General features: G+C 57.1%; 9 protein-coding genes across 9 annotated transcripts; 4 read left to right on the plus strand and 5 right to left on the minus strand.

The window, feature by feature from the left end:
* Nucleotides 1-280: 280 nt before the first annotated feature.
* SCHCODRAFT_02362140 (Homocysteine S-methyltransferase) lies at nt 281-2,066 on the minus strand. Its single transcript, XM_003029626.2, has 5 exons — nt 1,977-2,066; nt 1,778-1,919; nt 1,573-1,724; nt 574-1,516; nt 281-511 (listed from the first exon to the last, which is right to left on the minus strand). Exons 2-5 carry the CDS (start codon nt 1,820-1,822, stop codon nt 503-505), a joined length of 1,149 nt encoding a protein of 382 aa, XP_003029672.2. The 5' UTR covers nt 1,823-1,919; nt 1,977-2,066; the 3' UTR covers nt 281-502.
* Nucleotides 2,067-2,671, minus strand: SCHCODRAFT_02362139 (uncharacterized protein). Its single transcript, XM_050342477.1, has 2 exons — nt 2,423-2,671; nt 2,067-2,365 (listed from the first exon to the last, which is right to left on the minus strand). The coding sequence occupies exons 1-2, from the start codon at nt 2,609-2,611 to the stop codon at nt 2,255-2,257; spliced, it is 300 nt and encodes a 99-aa protein (XP_050198756.1). The 5' UTR covers nt 2,612-2,671; the 3' UTR covers nt 2,067-2,254.
* Nucleotides 2,672-2,681: 10 nt separating this feature from the next.
* SCHCODRAFT_02670227 (uncharacterized protein) lies at nt 2,682-4,270 on the minus strand (the record flags this gene model as incomplete). Its single annotated transcript, XM_050346614.1, has 8 exons — nt 2,682-2,834; nt 2,884-2,955; nt 3,005-3,400; nt 3,451-3,710; nt 3,763-3,862; nt 3,913-4,077; nt 4,136-4,182; nt 4,228-4,270. 8 exons carry the CDS (start codon nt 4,268-4,270, stop codon nt 2,682-2,684), a joined length of 1,236 nt encoding a protein of 411 aa, XP_050198757.1.
* A 1,175-nt stretch (nt 4,271-5,445) lies between these two features.
* SCHCODRAFT_02633851 (uncharacterized protein) lies at nt 5,446-7,424 on the plus strand. The gene is made up of 12 exons (XM_050345784.1): nt 5,446-5,630; nt 5,722-5,775; nt 5,826-5,854; nt 5,979-5,992; nt 6,040-6,068; nt 6,090-6,091; nt 6,253-6,535; nt 6,597-6,685; nt 6,737-6,765; nt 6,821-6,870; nt 6,934-6,959; nt 7,011-7,424. The coding sequence occupies exons 1-12, from the start codon at nt 5,478-5,480 to the stop codon at nt 7,267-7,269; spliced, it is 1,017 nt and encodes a 338-aa protein (XP_050198758.1). The 5' UTR covers nt 5,446-5,477; the 3' UTR covers nt 7,270-7,424.
* Nucleotides 7,425-8,600: 1,176 nt separating this feature from the next.
* Nucleotides 8,601-12,059, plus strand: SCHCODRAFT_02510562 (uncharacterized protein; the record flags this gene model as incomplete). The annotated part of the gene is made up of 13 exons (XM_003029226.2): nt 8,601-8,861; nt 8,909-8,930; nt 8,981-9,014; nt 9,065-9,653; nt 9,704-10,008; nt 10,073-10,272; nt 10,333-10,613; nt 10,673-10,743; nt 10,797-10,973; nt 11,022-11,171; nt 11,222-11,570; nt 11,625-11,780; nt 11,832-12,059. The coding sequence occupies 13 exons, from the start codon at nt 8,601-8,603 to the stop codon at nt 12,057-12,059; spliced, it is 2,823 nt and encodes a 940-aa protein (XP_003029272.1).
* A 485-nt stretch (nt 12,060-12,544) lies between these two features.
* Nucleotides 12,545-13,422, plus strand: SCHCODRAFT_02633862 (uncharacterized protein). The gene is made up of 3 exons (XM_050345785.1): nt 12,545-12,931; nt 12,990-13,162; nt 13,220-13,422. Exons 1-3 carry the CDS (start codon nt 12,799-12,801, stop codon nt 13,334-13,336), a joined length of 423 nt encoding a protein of 140 aa, XP_050198759.1. The 5' UTR covers nt 12,545-12,798; the 3' UTR covers nt 13,337-13,422.
* An 88-nt stretch (nt 13,423-13,510) lies between these two features.
* SCHCODRAFT_01191534 (calcium-dependent phosphotriesterase) lies at nt 13,511-15,495 on the minus strand (the record flags this gene model as incomplete). The annotated part of the gene is made up of 7 exons (XM_003029627.2): nt 15,132-15,495; nt 14,888-14,993; nt 14,602-14,792; nt 14,348-14,544; nt 14,062-14,292; nt 13,746-13,937; nt 13,511-13,651 (listed from the first exon to the last, which is right to left on the minus strand). Exons 1-7 carry the CDS (start codon nt 15,397-15,399, stop codon nt 13,511-13,513), a joined length of 1,326 nt encoding a protein of 441 aa, XP_003029673.1. The 5' UTR covers nt 15,400-15,495.
* A 248-nt stretch (nt 15,496-15,743) lies between these two features.
* SCHCODRAFT_02633867 (uncharacterized protein) lies at nt 15,744-16,891 on the minus strand. The gene is made up of 3 exons (XM_003029628.2): nt 16,727-16,891; nt 16,587-16,671; nt 15,744-16,539 (listed from the first exon to the last, which is right to left on the minus strand). The coding sequence occupies exons 1-3, from the start codon at nt 16,875-16,877 to the stop codon at nt 15,960-15,962; spliced, it is 816 nt and encodes a 271-aa protein (XP_003029674.1). The 5' UTR covers nt 16,878-16,891; the 3' UTR covers nt 15,744-15,959.
* SCHCODRAFT_02633874 (MFS general substrate transporter) lies at nt 16,729-19,881 on the plus strand. Its single transcript, XM_050345786.1, has 16 exons — nt 16,729-17,363; nt 17,415-17,431; nt 17,482-17,543; nt 17,595-17,612; nt 17,668-17,696; nt 17,749-17,786; nt 17,845-17,920; nt 17,971-18,016; nt 18,092-18,198; nt 18,270-18,324; nt 18,380-18,442; nt 18,528-18,688; nt 18,851-18,960; nt 19,022-19,031; nt 19,091-19,374; nt 19,451-19,881. The coding sequence occupies exons 1-16, from the start codon at nt 17,185-17,187 to the stop codon at nt 19,660-19,662; spliced, it is 1,467 nt and encodes a 488-aa protein (XP_050198760.1). The 5' UTR covers nt 16,729-17,184; the 3' UTR covers nt 19,663-19,881.
* Nucleotides 19,882-19,946: the final 65 nt, after the last annotated feature.

The following is a 19,946-nucleotide window of genomic DNA, read 5'->3' on the forward strand; positions in this document are numbered from 1 at the left end:
TTAAACGACAGCCGCGTGTGGCGTCTAGCCGCTTGCAAGTCGTGAACCTTCAGTCTCATACCTACTCAACCACTGTCCGCCTGATGAGGATAAGTAACACCGGAACCTGAAGCACGTTGCTCGTGTCTGCGGGGCAGCGCGAGGGCACGTCGGCGTTGCTGGGCAACGAGAAATGAAAGACACGGAATTTGCCGTTACTCCAAGGGCATCGCCGCCGGAATCTGTAATGTTTGGTCTGGAGACGGCCTACGCAAGTTCATGGCGATTTCGAAAGTTGCCGAGTGGGTCTCGTCAGAAATTCGAGGCTCATCTAGTCCTGATATCGCTCTTCATCGCTCCTCAGACGATTGCGAGTCTCCCATACTGCATGGGTGAGAAATCACGTTCGTCTGGCTTGCGAGGCCCAGTCGCGCGTGGATCCGAGCTGGTTGCCCACTGATTATCGACACGGCGGCCGGGAGTACTGGCCTGCATTCTTATCCATTGCAGCGTACCTACGGTATCATTTTGGCTGTGGCAGGGCGATGTTTGGTCAGTCCTCTTCATTATTCAGAAAAGGGAAGCACAACTTACCAAAGAGAGACGTTTCTCCGCCAGCATTCTGATTTTGTCTGGCCCGCATCGGCAGCAGCCTCCGAGAACCACTCCTCCCCAGACCGTCGCCTTGTGCGCACGCGTAGCGAGGTCGACCAGTTTATCCGCCCATGTTTCCTCTTTCCCGGACCCTTCTTTCCAAGTGCGCGACACCGGGTCGTAGACGTCGCCACCATTGGGGTACAGCACCAGCCAAGGGCGGACCGAGTCGCCGATGTACGAGGGAAGCGCGTCTTCCAAAGCCTCGACGAGGCCGGAGTAGTGAGACACATCAGTACAGTTCACGCCTACGCCATCCGGGACCGCCATCTCGTCGCCAACGGAGGTGCGCCCTGCAAACGCCGAGCGCACAATATCACCAACCTCGCGCGACACGCTTGGCTCGCCTCGACGCTTCTCTGGAAACTTTCCGTCGGGAAAAAGCACGCTGAGCCACCACGCCTTCCTGCCGTCCGCAACCCCCGCTACGAGCTTCGCCATCGCCACGCGCACCGCGGTAATTTCTCTGAGCAGCGGGATGGTCTCGAAGGCGATGATATCGATGGCGTGCCACACCTCCTCGTCCGCGGCGAATACATGCAAGCGCTCCAGGTGGAAGTCCACCAGTGCCTGTACGGCGCGGGATTCCGCCTCGTCTCCCTCGGGGCCTGCAGGGAATGCGTTGATGTTCTCTCCTGAAGTGCAGTACGCCTGCGGCCCGAAAGGCGGAGGATAGCATCCGTCATATTCCTGGGCTGGTGAGAGGGTGGCACCGAAGGGCCCCAAGGATAAGACGAGCTTGATGTCGGAGAGCGCCTTCCCGCTTTCCTCGCAATATTTGCGCCGCGCTTCGTCGGCCAGGCGTACGGCCCGCGTCATCGCGGTGCGGGCATCCGCGTCCGAGTACCCGGCACGCTCGAAGGTGCGGTAGGAGCATTGATATCTTTGTGGAAGAAGCGCGTAAGTATCTTCGAAGTCATGACAGGAGGCGCAACTTACGTTGCTGTAGATAGCAGGTCTGCCCCTGCGCGCAGGAAAGCCAGGTGAGCATCGATGATGACCTGTGGCTGCTCGAGAATCGGTTTGGCAGACCATAACGCGGTGTGCGATACATCAACATGGAAGATGTCTTCCAATGTGGTACCGAACCCCTTTGCGCCGTTCAGATATCTGGCCTGATTCACGGCGAGAAAATGGATCTCACGCCATCTAGGATAAGATATGGTTGGTGGGACGATGTCTTGATCATCGTTGGAATACTTCGCGTCGTCTTGAAGAGTCAGTTATGGGGACTAATCTGGCCTTCTGACGTTCAAGCCAAGTTCAACCGTTTGCGTGACGCGTCCCTGTGACTCATGTCATCGTGAGAATAACGATCACGGCATTGACCGAGAAGGACCCACAGCTTGGTTGAACCCACATACAGCGAACAACGAAACTGAGGATCAGAAGGCAGCATTGCTCAGATGTCGTGGAGTACTGTAAGGACATGCCAAAGGTAGATAGAAACACCAAGACTAGAGTTGCCCTCTGCGACCCTTCCTACCGCCACCACCTCGCCCACTGCGCGGCGCACTGCTCGGATCCGCCAGCCGTTCCAACAGCGACACCTGCGGACGCGCCGCTTGCGTCGCCTGTCGTGTCGCATCAGCCGCCTGCCGGGTCGCGGCGCCCTTGATGCTCAATTGACCAGCGAAACTGTCGTTCTGGGCCTGCTGGTCTTGTCGCTGCGGTCCGCCGCGTCCGCCCTGAAAGGCATTGGCGCGACCTTCCGGGTTCGGCGTACCGGGGGCTGAGTACGGCTTGCCTGAGCCCATGTTCATGCGGTGCAGCAAGCTTGGCGGCGCGCCTTGCTGCTGGACATCGTCGTCCGTCCGCGCGCGCTTCTGCGGTCTCGAGAGCTGGTCGGCGCCGAGTTGGCGGTTTGGTACGCCCGAGAAGCTATTGCGCTGCTGCCGGGCCTGCAAATGCGGCTTGTTGCTTTGAAGATGGGCGGGCGCTTGGGACGCGTTGGACGTCGTAGCTTGCGGTTGGGCATCTTGACGCTGCTTGAAAGGGCGTTTAGTCCCCCGCGCCGGGGGATCTACAATGAGCTGCGTAAAAGGGGGTCATGTTGGACAAAGGTTAGAACAAGCAAGGGGTCCGCTGCGAACCCTGGCTATGTGGTGCAGATGCTTGAGGTCTTCGTTGGCGGTGATCTTCCTTGCGCTTTCAACGAGTGGCTGACTCTTGGGCGTTTCGTCCGGGCAGCGGCTTATGCACTGGAGATGTGATGAGGTGGAGATTGTTGGAGGTCGCTAAAAGACTTACCTGCATGCAGAAATCCAATATGCTCTTCAAGGCTTTGCCTTGGGCCTTGTCGTGTACTGGATCGGTCAAATGCTGAGGGATCGTTAGTCAGAATGAATGCACCGGATTCTGTTGTACTCACCTGAATCGCGTACGGACATACGTTCCACGCCGCATTCCTGATCTGCACCTTACCGGGAAACTGGAAAGTGGATAACGCCTCGCCAAATGCACTGAGAATGACTATTCTATCTGCGGCGTCGTACTTCTCAAGACGACTCCCTTGTAGAAACTTGGGAGTAAGAAATTTCAAGAATTTTTCGAGCCGGGGCATGCTGACGGTAGCGAGTGACAAGAGGAGTTCTAGCAGAGGGCGCGCAGAGCCCAGTTCGGGTGGATTGATGTACTCTGCAGCAGTCGTGATCAGGGAGGGAAAGAGATCTGTCGTCCCGTCTTCACTGCGAGCGTAGCCTGGTAAAGCGAATACGAGCTTGTCGAGCAGGGTGCAGAGGTCTTGCAGGTCGAATTGTTGGAGAGCCTACACTTGGTTAGCCTTGAAGTATGTTCGAGAGAAGGTGGAGTCCTTACTGGCTGTATCGCGGACAAAACATCACGGGAGAGATGGGGGTTCTTCTTGCACTCGTCCACGATCAGTTTCTTCGCGTCGTTGACAAGATAGGATAGCACGAGTGATCGGAGGCGTTCGCGGGTCGTTCGCTCGTCCTCATCGGTGATGGGCTCCTTGGGAATAACCAGTTGGTCGCAGAGAACGGAGATGGTGACCTTGGTGTCGATTTCGAGGTGTTCTCCAAGTGCGGTCTTCACCACGAGGACTTCGTGGTCCTGGTCTGCAGGCATACGCGTGAGCAGGACGACAACGCGTATTGGATAGCGACGCACCGATTTGTAGGAGCTGGACGAGCACATCCACGTTCCTCTTCAGCCACTTCCTGTTCGCTCTCGACACCGAGACGATCGCCTTGTATCCCTCGACACGGACCTGCGCCGCGTGAGCTGGCATGCAAGGCCCGTAGAATTGCGGACACGCACCTCAGTTAGTGAGTCTTCGCATAAGTCGTACACGGCGTTGATTGCGTCCTCCTCGAGGTCGGGGAAGTCATCAAGAAACCTCGAGATCTGCTGTGCCGCCACAATCTTGAGAGGGGGCGCGCCAATGCGCGTCAATTCAATCAGGTTCTCAAAAGCCGTCTTTCTCTGCAACACTTAGTATTAGCATGCTGTATGAGCATAACAGAACCCTCCGGAGCCTGACCTCTGCGCATTTCTTGGGTAATCGGTGACATTGCAGCACACGGAGGGCTGAAGTGCGTTAGACGCGTGGAGAGTGAGCACTATAGTGCATACCTAGTTTCTCAGGCGTCTCGTCAATATAAGGGTTTGGTGCCATTGGGAAACAAGGGAAGTCAAGGTTGGGTGCAGCACCCAGGAGGGAAGGATGAGGAGGATTGCCGCATTTGGCAGCGGCAATTGATTGATGTGCTTTCCCACGGTTTGTTGGCCATAACCATCATCTTCCCTTGCACGAACTTCGTGCGCATGTGGTAGCTGTCAATATCGTATGTATGTGTGGTGACAAGTCATGCTTATTCAAAGTATGTGAGTAAGCGTGCTCAGGGATAAACAACTCGAGGTCGTGGAAAGCGTGCTGCGTATGAGAACCCTTACCAGCTCAAGCGGCAAGTCCAGGTTATTTCAAGCTATGTCAATCTTCCTTGTCTGTCAGTGCTGCTAGATTCCATGCATCCAACGCCACCAACAATCGCCCTCTCAAGAACAGCAACAGATCGAGAACAAGACGCGACGTCTCATGACGTGCTGTCCTTACGGCCGCCTGCCCCGTGGGCCTTTGCAAGCCGGCGCAATTGTGGTTCTACCGACGTCGGTTTCCAGGTCCTCTCAAAGCTTCCTGCGCGTGGCGCGCGTGCGTCGTGCCCCTCGAACCCCATACCAGGCCTCTTCTCGTTGCGCTCAGCCCCCGCGGTTCACCCTCCTTTTCACTTCGAATCCGCCGACGGGCCCTCCGCGCCGGGGCTCCGCTATTCTCCCATCTTCGTGACATTTGACATGGTACAGTACGTACAGCCTAATGCTCTTCAGCTTGACATTACATTGACTGAAGTGGGGACAGCGTGCTGCGAAGCTTGTGTGGGCCCGAAGTCTCAACCGAGGATTCATGCTTTACCTTGGGATGCTCGAAGCAAATCATCTGTGGGTGCTCAAGATCTTTTCCATGCGTATACGAAGCTCTTTGAAGACGCGATAGAGGCTACGACGCCTGTCATCGATAGTCGTCCTGGTGCCGCTGGCACTGCTTTCCCATCGCTTGTCAGGACTATCAAATCCTCGAAGTCACCCCATGACCCTAATCACCCATTCAATCCCAAAGGGGCATAAAAGATCTGATGATCCGCCGCCTCGAAATCGCCGCCACAAGATGTTCGGACGTGCTTCTCTGTGTATTGGCCAAGGAGACGTATATAGGTGATTGCGGCGGTGAAGCGCGGGCTGATCTTTCCCTGCGACCGCGACGCCCGCTTGTCGACCTCGTCTACGACTAGGTCCTCCTACGACAGGGTAGAGCAGGAACACCTCGCATGGCGTCTACCGAAGCGTTCGGCTTCGGCTTCACCGTCGAGCTCCTGCAAAAGGACATCGACCGGCTGCAGGGCGCGGAAAACGGGCGCAGGATCACGATTGCGTTTTTCTGCTTGACGGTCTACGACTGGTTGTTGACGTTGAACTCGGAGGTGGGCTTGTCGTCCTTCCCGCGCGCAATTGTGCTTTGCCCCATGCCCGCGACGCGTCCATGATTGTCAACCGCATGCTAATGCTTCGCAGATCAGGCAATTCTGGCAGGAGCCATGGTCTATCTCCAAGGCGCTCTTTCTTGTCGTGCGTATTCCTACCCCATGCATCCACAGGGCGCTCGACCTCAAAAACAGAATCGCTACCTCCCGCCTGTGACTATGATGTGCGTGATTCCCTCTTCACTCCCTGAGCTCACGCTTGCTTGACGAGTCTCGCTTCGACATTGGAGTCCCTACCCCTTCCCTCCTTCACGTCGTACGAGACTATCGTCTGACGCCCACACACAGCCTAGAGATGATCTGTACGTTCTCGACAACGGGGCAGAGTTACGCGCTTACGATAGCCTAGGCTTCGGCGTATGGTATCCATCACCTGAAGTGAGCGATAATCTCTCCTACTTGATAGTCGACGTACTGAAACGCCTACCAGTTGTGCGCGTCTATCCTCTCATCAGCCATGCCATCCTTCTTCCCACAATTCTTGCTCACTCCTCCTACTCGACCCTCCTACCCTTCCATCTATCATCACACCCCTCTCATGTACTAACTCCTCCCCAATCAGCTGCCGCCCCGTCATTCAAGCCTCCTTCATCCTCAACGCCTTCTCCATCTCCGTCGTGCAAGCCACCCTCGTCCTGCGCCTCTGGTACCTCTTCGCCGACTCAAACCTCATCCGCATCCCCACCACGCTCGCGTATGTCGCCAACGTCGTCCTGACGTTCTACTTCACGATCCGCTCGGCGGCGGATCTGGAGATCCTGAGGAATATCGAGCATATACAGGGTTGTAGAGTTAGTCGGCCGGAGGAGTTTTGGAGGATTTATCTGCCGGCGTTGGTGGTGCATGTGAGTTTATTGATTTTCATTGTTTGCGCGCGGCGGAGGAGATGCTGACCCGCTATTACAGACGCTGCTGTTCGTCCTCATGCTCATCCGCGCGGTGCGCAATCGGCAGTTCTTGCGCCAAGCACCGTTGTTCAAGCGGATTTTACGCGAGTGAGTGCCCTTCGTCGCAGCCCGACATTCAGTATTGACACCATTTGGCAGCGGCGGGGCCTTTTACTTCGTTGTATTCTGTGAGGAGCATGCGTCCGCCTGATGACTTCGACGCACTCAATGCTTCTCCAACAGTCTCCGTCGGCTTGACTTCCATCGGGTCGTTCTTCCACGATTATCCTCAGGTATGCTTGGGATTTATCCAAATGGCTGAGGGCGCTTGCTGATTTAGACTGCCCACCTTGCAGATCAACATTCCGTCGATATATTCCTCGTACGCGCTGAACGGGATCTTCTGAGACTCACAAGCTTACACTACTTACAGAATGCTTCTTGCCTGCACCTCTGTTGCGCTGTCACGCGTGCTCCTGAGCATTCACTCGCTAGCCGCGAAGCTCGGTTCGGCGGCGCCTTGGGCTCTCAACAGTGTCGAGCTAAGCCGATTGAGCTGGAGGCCGGGATCCACAGAAGGAGAGATTGTCGTCGAGAAGACTTTTGTGGATGAAGACGAGGTCTGGGAGCCGCAGGAGTTCTCCGAGAGGGATAGAAGGAGAATCTCGGAATTCGTGAGGAGGGCGCGGTAGATCAGGGGGGATGTAGGGGGATTTGGGCTGCGCTATCAGGATTTTTGTGGTTTCTTGTGTACGGGTTATACACGAGGACGATGTAGCTGTAGGTATATGTATTTCCAGTAGCTGCAAGGCTGCTCACACGATACACGGCGACGATGGACCTACAAGGAGCCCCAAATGGGGTTAGATGTGTGCGAAGGGAGTTCGGTGCGGTCACCGGATGCCAAGAGAACGCGAACAGTCGAGCAAATGAACGACCGTGACGGCGTCAACTGACAAACATACCCCGAGTGACGACGGAGACTGCTCCTCTTGTTCCCAGCCCCCACCACGACGCGGCACTCCGCGGGCACGACGGGCACACAGCGCCCTCGATATGGAATCGGCCCCCAGAAAGCCCGCGACGACGACGCCAACACCACAAACGCTCTCCCGCGCTGCCTCCTCAATCAATATCCCGGGCGCCACCGCGCGCTTAGCGCGAGATGAAAGCGTCTATGGACGCGGCTTTGTGCCGAGTTTCAGCGATCAGGCGCTCGTCGGTTCCCCCCAACAAGTCGATGAAAGCAGCCCATTGAGAGTTGGCGGCCGGCCTAGTCTCGATCGCAGCATCTCCACGCCTCAAGTAACACCCACGCCAGGTAGGAGACGCGCGCTGACCGTGGGGAACCGCGGGGCGAACGTGCTGAGCGGTGCTCTACCCTCGCACACGGCGATCGCGTCGTCATATACACCGACCAGACGGCGGCAGCAGTGGTCGCTCTTTGGGCAGCGCATGGAGAACGAAGGACAGCTCCCCGGATCCTACATCAGCTCTTCCTTGAAGGTCAACTATGGTGGACGAGTCATCGGCCTGCCAGAGTCGAGCAGCCAGAACCTCGACAACGTATATGCGTCCGGACATTCTCGCGTCCAGTCCCCCATCACCGACGACTTCGACTTTCACTATGTCTCCCACAGCGGTCCCCCATCCACCATCGCGCGCCGCCGCAAGTCCTACCATGACCCCGATGCCGCGGCAGCCTCTTCCTCTGACGAATACGAGACCGACTCCGAGACGGAGGCGGACTCTGACGACACGCACACGCCTACGACGCGCACGCCGCCTCCTGTAGAAAGCCTTTCAACAAGGATCAAGAGACAGTGGGAAAAGATACCCGCCGTCCCTCTGCTATACCGCAATATTCTCAAATGCGCCCTCGCCTACTTCCTTGGTTCGCTCTTCACTTTCAACCCAACCCTTTCCGGCCTCATAGCGGATGTGCGTGGTGGACCAGAGCGGAAGCCGTCGCCAAGTGGCCATATGGTTGCTACTGTGTGCGTGTGCAGTCATCGCTATAGTTATGTCGCTGACTCCCTCTAGCGCTGTGTACTACAATCCAGCGAAAACTTTGGGCGGCATGATGGAGGCGGACCTCTACTGCACATTCGGGCTGGCCTATGCTTCCCTGATCTGTCTTCTCGGCATGGCCATGTTCCGCTGGCTGGAGGATCTGGCGACGGCAGGGCGTATACTCGACGGGAACTCTTGGATCGGTGACATCGTTGCTGTCCTTTGGATCGGTCTGTCAATGGCGACGATATCGTGGCTCAAAGTGTACATGGTGCGTCCGTCAGTAAAGACCTTTCTCACATACTCAAGAGCTCGTAGGCAAGTCCAAGCTTCAACACAGGTGCATATACCCACCTTCGCACATAGACCGTCTCTCACGCCAACTTTTAGCTTGCAGTATGACTTGCATTATCCTCTTCGTTGTGTATGCCAACTACATCTCCATCCTCACCCTCATACTCACCACATCCCCAGCATCATCAAAGAGGGCGGCTTCGAGACCCTCCTCCAGGTCGCCTTCATCATCTTCTCCGGCTCCCTCATCTCCAACCTTGTCTGTTTTTTCATCTGGCCCGTCACCGCCGCCTCCAACCTTCAGACCAACATGACCAAAACCCTCGACTCCTTCTCGACCCTCCTCACCATGCTCACGCACACCTTCCTGCTCGAGCCGCTCCCTGGCGAGGGCGACAAAGGCTGGGTGCGCCCAGAGAAGATCCAGCGCGCGGTGGATGCGCACCAGAGCAGTTTCACGAGCCTGAAGAAGGCGCTGAGTGAGCGGAAGAGCGAGCGGACGTTCGTGCTGGGGAAGTCAGCGAGGGAGCTGAGTGCGGCGTATGAGGATGCAGTGGCTAGTCTGAATCGACTGGCGCAACACCTGAATGGCTTACGCGGCGGGACGCGGCTGCAGTATGATATCACGCGGGCGGGGCTGAACTTGCAGCAGGGGCCGCAGCATCAGGTGGATAGCGAGGAGGATGAGGAGATCGCGATGCTGAAGGCTGCGGCGTCAATGTTTGGGGACCTGGTGGACGATCTGGGGCCGCCGCTCAAGAAGTTGTCGGTGAGTCGTTTCTGCTATTGCATGTATGCGCCTTTTTGACATTCACCAAGACCACTTGCACCGAATCCCTCAGACGCCTTCGCGAGTCGTTCATGCAATCTCACCGGCACATTCGCCCCGCGAACCGGCGACGAGACTCTTTCCACCAGCAGGAGTTTACCCAACTAGCGGAGGACATCGAGAAGTCTCTCGGCCGCTTCGAGAGCACGTCTAACCATGCCGTTTTGCGACTCTATCGCCGGAGCGATATCTCGATGACGACTCCACCGACTTTGGAAGACATGAACAACAAGGACAACGTTGTCTTGACGGGAGCGGACAACACGATCAACGAGCACGTGTTTCTGGTCTACTTGTGCGTATACATTGCCTGCAATGTCTGGTCAAGCGAAGTGAACTGACGGGTGATATTTGCGCAGCTTCATCTTCACGCTTCAGGAATTCGCGAATGAGCTGGTCCTGCTTGTGGATGCAATGGAACGCATATACACCCTGGAACAGCAGCGCCTTTACCGCCCAGCGTGGTGGAAGCGGCTGTCCAACGTCAAGTCGTGGTGGAGGCGCCTTTCTTCATGGATCCAGCGAGAGCCTGACCGCCCCGGCCTGAAGCGCAGACTCTGTATGTCGCTCCATCCCTCTTTCAACCTGTTCAACTTTCTGATACGCTTTCCTTTCGTAGCCTCGTACTACAACGAACGCAAAGCCACCCGCCGGCAGCCCACCTTTCCCAAGGTCCGCCCCCACGCGCCCGACACCGTTCTGACCCCGCCTGCGCGAAGCCTCACTCTATGGGGCCGCATCAAGCAGCGCGTGTGGGCCTTCGGCGTGCGGCTGGCGCAGCGGGACACCAAGTACGCGTTCAAGGTGGGTATGGGCGCAGGCATCCTCGCGGCGCCTGCGTTCTTCGATCGGACGAGGCCGCTGTTCTTGGCGTGGTACGGGGATTGGGCGTTAATTTCGGTAAGTGGGATGCGATTATTGTGGATAGAGAAGATGGATGCTAAAGAAGAGACTCATAGTACTTCGTGGTGATGTCGCCGACGATTGGGGGTACGAACTATTTGGGCTTTCAGCGGATTGCGGGGACGATGTGGGTGGTTTGTGCAAGTCTTCTGTGGATGTAGGCTGACAATGATCACACAGCTTTGGCGCTGCCGTCGCCATGGGCGTGTACACACTATGCTCGGAGCACCCTGTCTGGCTCGCGCTTATCGGCTTCCTGTTCTCGCTGCCATGCTTCTGGTTCACGGTGGCGAAACCAAAATACGTGCAGGCCTCGCGGTTCGTACTGCTCACGTATAATTTAACCTGTCTCTACTGGTACGCACATTTCTACTACTTTTCATATCGCATGCTGACCTTTATCAGCTACAACACCCGCGACAGACATCCGTCGGTCGTTGACGTTGGCTTGCACCGTGCGATGGCAGTGACTGGAGGTGTGATCTGGGCGGGTGTCATCTCGCGCCTCTGGTGGCCTTCGGAGGCACGCCGGGAGCTTTCGCATGCGCTGGGAGAGTGGGTTGAGCTCGTCACAAGTGTCAGAGCTTGGCTAATCGTGCTCGCAGATTCTGCTTGAACTTGGGCTGGTTGTACACCCGTCTCGTGGCATCGAACTCCTTTTCACCTCAGCACCACCCGGAAGAAGAGAATGGGCACGTTGACGAGACGACTTCGCTGCTGAGGTCGCCGCCACACCGGCTCAATAGCTCGGTTCAGGAGTTCATGGCCATGGAACTACACCTGCAGATCAAGCTCATCGAGCTCCAGGGGCTGCTTGCCCAAACACAGCATGAGCCGCGATTGAAGGGTCCATTCCCGGTGCTCATGTACCGCGGCATCCTGACGAGCTTGCAAGTCATCCTGGATCGCCTTCACAGTATGCGATGTGTGACAACGAGGGAGGAGTGGTATACGGTGCGCTCTCTGCGCACTGTTGACGAGCTGGGCAATTGACATACCCTCCAACAGAGCGTGCGCAAGGACTTCATCATCCCGGTCAACAAGGAGCGGCGGGAGATGGTGGGAAACATCATCTTGGCGTTCTCCATCCTGGCCGCCTCTTTCCGGTTAAAGGCACCTCTTCCACCTTTCTTGCCTCCAGCGGAGAAGGCAAGGCAGCGTTTGGTGCGTCTTCCGCTCGACCTACCATGGTCCAAATCTCTAACTACCTATCAGGTCGATGCGATCCGGAAGCTAGACGTAGTCAGAAATCGGGACGTCAAGGGCTCGCGTCAGCTGCTCTTCTTCGCATACGCGCTGACCATGAAGGGCGTGACCGAGGAACTCGATACCCTGGGCCACACGTTACAGAAGGCGTTCGGCGTCATCGGGCAGAGTCCGGAAGAGTTCGAGGCTCTGTTTGTGGCACCGGAGGAGGGAAGGGGTGAGCAGGAGTTGCTCTAATTGGAAAGGTCACGGACATGGTTACTACGGATTCAAGGATAAGTTATTTCGTGCATTATTTCCTCCTCCGTGCATTGGATCTCTCGCGCAAGCTCTGTGTATGACTACAACACTCACGATAATAAATCTTACTTTTTCCGTATTTGGCAGTTTTAGGCGCGTCGACGATCGGAGACAACCGAGCGATTGGTTCCGCCTCGCGACTCAGGCAAGGTCAGACCCGACGGGTTTGCTAATTGGCAGGAAATGGCGCGCCTCCTGCTCAGGCGCTCATTTTCGCCCTCCGACGGTGGGTCAAAGTTGGTCTCATGCCAGGGGGACCAGCGGAGGTGCGTGTTTGGCGATCGGCAGACCGACAGTCATCACAGAATCGCTTCGCCCAGCTCCGCGACACGTCTCCCGGTTCTCCACCGTGTCGCCCCGGTCCTTCTCTCCGTCATCCCGGCCTTCGATGCGCATGCCCCTATTCAGTGAACTGTCTATGCCGCAGTGCCGAACTTCCGTCCACCACCAACTCACGTTGCGACCACCCGGTCGCCACGATGATCTGGATCGACTGACCTCGGGTGGGATGTCTAGTGTTCGAGTAAGATGTCTCTCGTCTCCTGCTCCTTTATAGCTGCCGGCGGCGGCGTGGGCGACGCGTGCCTACCTCCGTTCCTCCCTTTGTTCTCCTCTGGCCAGCACTCTTGTCCTCCCCCTACCACAAGCCTCGCCGCCAACCTTACACTCCAGCGCAATGAATCACGTTCTCACCGTCATATATGCTATCCTGGATGCGTTGACGATGAGCAGCATCATGGCTCACGCATCCCCTCTGGCAACATTCGCGGCTTACGCACCTGAACCAGTACAGGTACCCGCTATACCCGGTACGTCTTGTTTGCCCTTCTCCAGCCTTCGATGTACTCACGTGTCCTTTTGTTGCAGCCTGCGCCACCCGGTGCCTCCTCCCTGCCATCAGCGACAGCGCCTGTGACCCCAGTGCCGTCTCGTGCTTCTGCAGCAGCGACGACATACCCGCCAAGATTGGGAACTGTATACTGGACCGTTGCTCGGATGCGAAAGATATATCGAGCGCGTTGCTTTCTTTGCCTGATTGCGTGCGTACCTCCGTCATTGCCGTGAAAGCCGTAGAGGTCTGAGCTTCCCTACCACAGCGTACCGCCGACCTCCCTCAAAAACCTGCCGAGTCTTGGTTGATTGCAGGGATCTTGGACTTGGAGGATATGAGGGCACATGAGGGGCAGATGGTCATGAGCGTGCCGCGTTTATAGCGGATGCACGCGCTTTCGGAACATTGGACTCGTGAGTGAGATGTGATTTTAGTGTACACTAGGGCAATGCAAGGGTCATCAACACAGGAGCAGCTTAGGTGGCTGCTTGGGCTGTTGTAGGTACGGGCGGCGCCTCGAAGTCGCATACCGTAAGGCCGGGGGCCATTACGCCTATCATGATCGCGCGGGTAAGAGTCGACTGTGCGAGCAACAATGATGATGCGTACCACTTAAGAACAGACGTTTTCTTTCTGCGTCGTATGCGACTGTGGTCGACCCCGAGCCAATGTTGTTGCTGCCGTCGCTCTCGAAGGGCTGTAAGTACATATCAGGATCAGCTCCCTACCTCGTTCATTCCTTCGCTCCGCACCCCTCGATGCTCCGATAAACAAAGGAAGAAAAAGCTCACCTTATCCACCGTACACTTCCCGCTCGCACAGCTAATACGTACCGCCGTCGACGCGCTCGGGTTGTCCAGCGGGTCCGGGATGTGCTTCGAGATGAGGTCAGCGCCCTTGGGGAAGCCTGCGGCCCAGACGGTTCCCCGCTTGTCGACCGTGAGGTTATCCAGGGGAAGGTCTGAGGGGAGGAATTTGGTCAGCTCATTGCAGGGCGGACGAGTGGTAGGTAATCAAAGAGGAAAAAGAGGAAGACGAGGAAGAAGACGAAGAAGAGGAAGAAGAGGGAAAAGGGCAGAACGCACCATGCTCATACACCGCCACGACCTCCAGCGTATCGTCCGCCTGCCGCTCGAGAATGCGAACCTCGGGGCGGGTTGCGCTGCCGAGCATGAGCTTGGTGTCGGTCTTGCTCAACCTTCCAGTTTGGTGTGTTGCTGGTAATCGCACGATCCCATTCGCCCCCGGCAGCTTGTCCAGCGCGATCTTGCACCCGCGGTCGACGTGGCAGTGGCCGACAGAGGTGGCGGCCACCTGCATGATCATGTAGAGTTTGGCCTGTGGAGAAGGTCGACGAGACGTTTGAGACTTCCTCCAAGCAATGAAAGCGCACACCACCCACCTTCCACCCATCCACGTCCTTCATATCGTTCGTGAACCAAAATTCCATCCCGTCCGGGGAGCCAGCGACGTCGTTCGGACTATGGAGTACCACCGGGTCCGCGACAGTGCGAACGTGGCGCAGCTCGCTGCTCCCTGCGCGCGTGGTGAAGATCTCGATGGAGGGATCTTCGGAGTGAGCGAGGGTGGCTGCTGGGTTGACTTGAGTGGTACTGCTCATAGAAAAGAAAAGGGCAAAATTCATACACGATTCAGCATCCCCGACAGGCGGTCGGTGGTTCACCAGATACACCCACAACATGTCAGGATCCTCCGAAGAGGGCACCACGTCCATCCCGTGCAAGCTCAGTCCCCGCGGGTCGTCCAAACCGATGACGTCTAGTTTAGCAAAGGAATCGGCAACGGGGTCGTAGAGGGCGATGTAGTCGTTTCCTGACCTATGTGAGGGTAGTCAGAATCGAACATATGATAATGGCTCATGGGCTTGAGCAGAACGAAATCGAGAAAGGGTCGAAGTCGAAAGTCCACGCACCTCGCAGATGCATTGTAGTAGTTCAGAGCAGGGAGCCAGGCCTTCCGGTCTGCGATGGTCGAGCAGGCGGCGTAGACGAGGCCAGTTGGCTCGTGGACAACGATTTCTAGGGGTAATCAGTCAGCGAGAGGCGTCAACGTATTGAATGACAATGTCCTTTCGATATACGAAGCTAATGCCACTCCAAAAGAGGAAGCTGATACCACTTCAAGAGGCGTGATCCTCATAACATGCAGACACTCACTCTCGCACGCCTGCAACTCGCTCACTAGTCGACACCCCTCGGTCCCGTGCGGCTCGACAATGCGCCAGATACCGCCGAGCTCGAGCGCGGGCTCGATGTTGCGCTTCCAGAAGCCGAAGAGGAGGGCGGCGAAGAAGGCGAGGGAGGCGTTGCGGAGGGTGAAGAGTGAAGTGCTACGAATGGTCAAGAGTGAGGTGCTGCGGGCGGCAGAGGGGGAGGTGGGGGACTGTGAGAGGGACTTGGTGGGAGGGGGAGATTTGGAAGACATGATACAGTCAACGAGAGAGATCAAGGAGGAGAAGCGGAGGAGGAGGAGGAGGAGGAAGAGGAGGAGAGAGAGATGGAGGGGGAAAGTAGATGCGAGTGGGTCAGTTGTGAGGGGTAGGTATCAGTGAAACGCGGTGAGAGTGGGAAGGGAAAAGTCGGAGAAATTCGGGTACACCCAAGGGGATGCAGACGAAGCAGTCAGGAGATTTCAGAGTCTATGTACTTGTAGGCAGATGATATCCCGATGTTGTTGGTCAGCGTCAAGTCTTTCGGTCATCGTATGTCTTTTTGCGGGCGTCAATCACCAGGGGCGGGCCCCGAGTCGGCGAGCAAGAAGAGCAACTTTGTCAGGGGATTCATTGCAGGTTCGAATTCCTAGGATGCACACTCAAAGCGCTGCGATGCGTGGTCCGACTATGTAGAGGCGGGAGGGGATAGGTGATACGCAAGGAGATAGATGCAGGGCACTCGAGGCTATTGACCGTGGGAAACGAAGTTGAACCTCCATCATCGCAACTTGCCGGGAGAAATCATGCTTTCATTCACGCCCAACGTCCCGTACTATGTCTTCGCTGCTCCCGTCATGACCTCGTACAAGCCCTCTCCTTGTCTCCTTCCCAGTCGCTCGCTCCAGAACCGCATTATAGGCTCCCATTCCTCCCTTGACGCTGGCATGCCCTGGCGTTGGCTGCCCCGGCCGATGGTCTCTTCCCTGACTTCCTTGAACCCTTTCTTGTACGCCACGAGCGCATCTTTCGGGAACGTGGGGTCGTTGGATGGTGCTCGGTGGACGACGAGGACGGATGTGGGGGAGGGCGGGGTGATGGTGGGGTAGGAGAGCAGGGGACCAGAGATGGTCACAATCGAGCCAAGGCGGCCAGAGGAGTTCGGTGTTGGTTCTGATGAGGTGGAAGAATGCTTCCGCCACCATCTCAGTCCGAACTCCGCTGCGACGCTCCCTCCCTGTGCAAATCCGAAGAAATGCAGCTGATGCGGAGCCCATGCACACTCGGAGGTCAAGTACTCGACGACGCGGGTGAGGAGGTCGAGGGCAGGGGTGGGATCCGGGTTGGGGATGAGCTCGCCCAGAGGATCGAAGGAGGGGTACCATTGGAAGGACTCCATGTCCATGAAGGGGATTCTGGAAGGGTGAGGAAGCTCGAATGGTTCGACCGGACTAGCACTTACTGCTGTGGCGCGCGGAGGGCAAGGACGGCTGTCTGCGGGAGCTTGAGCTGCTTGGCCATGCGCGCGAACGGGGTGTGCGTATCGCCTGTGCGAGAGCGCGAGTGTGAGCCAAGCACGCACACACCTGCGCGATCACATACCAAGCCCGTGGAGGATGATCAGCAGGTTCTCATCCGTCCCATCGTCGCTCTCGTAGTACGCAAAAGGCACCGGGACCTTGCTCTTGGACGGCTTGGGCTTGACCTTGGGGGACGTATCACTGGTTTCCGCGAGGTGGATGTCGGTGGACATGATGACGATCGTCGAGGACAAGCAGGTGGGCGCTTATCCGGGCTGGTCGGCCCGCGCGCCGTGATCAGCGCGTGACCGGACCTGTTCCTCCTCCCCCACACCATCTCCGCAGCTCCGCCCCGCAGACCCCGCATGCCATTCAGTCGCCCACTTATCGCAGGCGCTGAGTGAGACCCGCTTGACGCGTCGGACGCGCCCTGGACGCGCTGCGTTATGCAGGCTGACGTGATGCATGTTTAATGGACGGGTAGAGGGGGGCTTACCGCTCATCGGACGCGAGCCACCTTCCTTTCCTCCGCCCACCATCATGAGCACGTACGAGACGGAGAAGGAGAAGGCATCGTACCACGAGGACGCCTCGCCGGGGCGCGTCGAGCAGGCCTTCCAGCACGACGACTTCGATCCGGTCGAGCATAAGCGCATCCTCCGCAAGATCGACTGGCATCTGCTCCCCTTCGTGTCGTTGCTCTACCTGCTGTCCTTTTTGTGAGTGTGAAGGTTACCCAGGCGCGCTACTCGGTGCTGACTTCGATACAGGGACCGCAGTAACATTGGTAAGGCCCCGCTGAGGACGGGGTAAGTGCGCTGCTGACGCGATGTCTAGGGAATGCGAAGGTCGCGGGGATGGCGGTGGACGCGCATCTGGATGGTCTGAAGTACAACACGGTGTGTCAGACCCTCTGGGCCTCCTAAAATCGCCCACTGAACAGCTTACAGGTTGCGGCGGTCTTCTTCGTGCGTCCTGGTGTCCTCGATCAGTCTTAGCGCCAACCTAATGTCAACGTCACAGATCCCCTATGCGTTAGCGGAAGTACCATCGTACGCACCAAGTTGGCACTAGCATCGACCTTTTGTGCTCATCAACTTCCAGCAACATTCTACTCAAACTAGCACGTCCTTCACGATGGAGTAAGTATATGCGCCTACCGTCTCCATCACGAAGGTCACTAACTGTTCTCGCATTCAGTCCCCTCCATTATGGTCGCCTGGGGCATCGTCATGACGCTCATGTGCTTATGTGACACCTATCACGACCTCATCATGTACGCCCTACTGTCCTTCACGCTCGGATCCGTTCTCATCCTATTCACAGTGCTCGAATCTTCCTAGGCCTTACCGAGGCGGGTTTGTTCCCCGGAGTGAGTGCAATTTTAATGAGATAATACTCAGCAACATCATCCTGTCTCGGCGAACGCCTCTCACACCCCATTCAGGTTACCTTTTACCTCTCCCTGTGGTACCGCCGGCGCGAGGTCTCCTCCCGCATTGCCATCTTCTTTTCTGCGGCTACCGTCGCCGGAGCGTTTGGTGGCATCCTTGCGTGAGTGTTTTATCCTCAAGCCCCTTGGTTAGTGGCAAAGGGTTTACTTACTCACGTCCGTCCTCCCTCAGCTTCGGAATCGAAAAGATGGAGGGCATCGCGGGGCTACATGGCTGGCAGTGGATTGTGCGTCACTGAATGTCATTGAGGCATTGACACACGCTGATGCTTTCTCCCATAGTTCTGCCTCGAGGGCATCCTGACCGTCATCTGCGCCGTGGCCGCGTACTTCTTCATGCATGATGTGAGTCCTGGCTTGTATTTTGGTCATTTTTGGCGTATATATGCACCTCTTCGACACACCGACGCATCTGACCACCCCTCCTCAGTACCCCGGAACCGCGACCTTCCTCACCGCTGAGGAGCGCGCACACGTCGTGAAGATCCTGCGTGCGGACGCGAAGGGCCTGGCGACGCACTACGACTTCAAGTTCGTGCTGCAGGCGCTGTTTGATTATAAGAGCTGGGTGCAGGTGGGGGTGTATATGGGGTGAGTGTCCGTTCTCAAGTTGAGGATCTGCCAAAGTCTCGGACGAGAGGAGGGAGGGGAAAGCGGAGAGCGAGGGAGGAGCAGACATCGCTGGGCGCGAGCAACTGACATCGCTCAGCGCGAGCACCTCGCAAGGAAAGTTAGCTGATCCCTCCTCCCCAGAAACCTCATCACCGTCTATGCCATCTCGCTCTTCCTGCCGACCATCATCGCGGAGCTTGGATACGCGAATGCGGAGGCGCAGTTGTTGACGATTCCGCCGTTCGTGCTGGGTGAGTACTCATCCTTGCTCACTCACCACTCGTTCGGCGCTGATTTTCGTCTCGTCTATAGGTTGCATAACGTACGTCGAAACCTCTGATAACTCTTCGTCTTGGGCGTGAATTTGACCCCCTCCTCCAGCACCATCATCGTCGGCATCGTCTCTGACCGCATGAACCTCCGCGGGCCCTTCATCATCGGCGGCTCCTTCGTCGCCATCATCGGCTACATCGTCCTCTACACACAGTCCAAGCCCGGCCCGAGCTACGTCGGCACGTTCCTCGCCGCCGCGGGCGTCTTCCCGACCATCGCGGTCAACCTGGCGTGGGCGGGTAGCATGGCGGGCGGGGATATCAGGAAGGGCGTGGTCATTGCGATGGTTATTGGGATTGGGAATCTGGGCGGGATTTGCTCGTCGTTCATCTGTGAGTCCACTAGCCTTTTTTTCTCGCTGGCTATGTCGCCAGGCGACAGGACATTGTTACTGACTTGGCTTCCCAGACATCACCCCACCGCGCTTCCACACCGGGCACGGGACAATCCTCGGCTGGCTCGGGCTCAGCATCCTGTGCACCGCATTCGCGATGTGGGACTACCGGCGGCTGAACCGCGCGAAGGAGGCGCGGTGTAAGGCGGAGGGCATCGACGAGAGCCGGTGGGAGGAGTTTGTGGAGATGGGGAGCGAGAGCCCGTTGTTTAGGTATACATTGTGAGGGAGGTGGTACTAGTTCACCCCAGGGCTGAGGGTTTGAACACGAGGGGGGCAGGGAGAGGGAGAGGGAGGAGAAGCGGGGAGGAGTAGGAGACACGTGAAGGATGACTTGTACTACTACATCGGGTGTAGCTATACGATCTAGGTGAGAAGGAGATATTGGTGCCCACCAATGCTTCGGCGGCATTTGCCGAAAGCATCATGCTTAGCCAAACATGGCACGCACATAGCTTGACCGCAACCATGTCGAATATTTGAGGGCTCTTCTGCAACGGCAGACTCGCC

Source organism: Schizophyllum commune (assembly GCF_000143185.2).
Source record: "Schizophyllum commune H4-8 unplaced genomic scaffold SCHCOscaffold_9, whole genome shotgun sequence".
Taxonomy (NCBI): Eukaryota; Fungi; Basidiomycota; class Agaricomycetes; order Agaricales; family Schizophyllaceae; genus Schizophyllum; species Schizophyllum commune.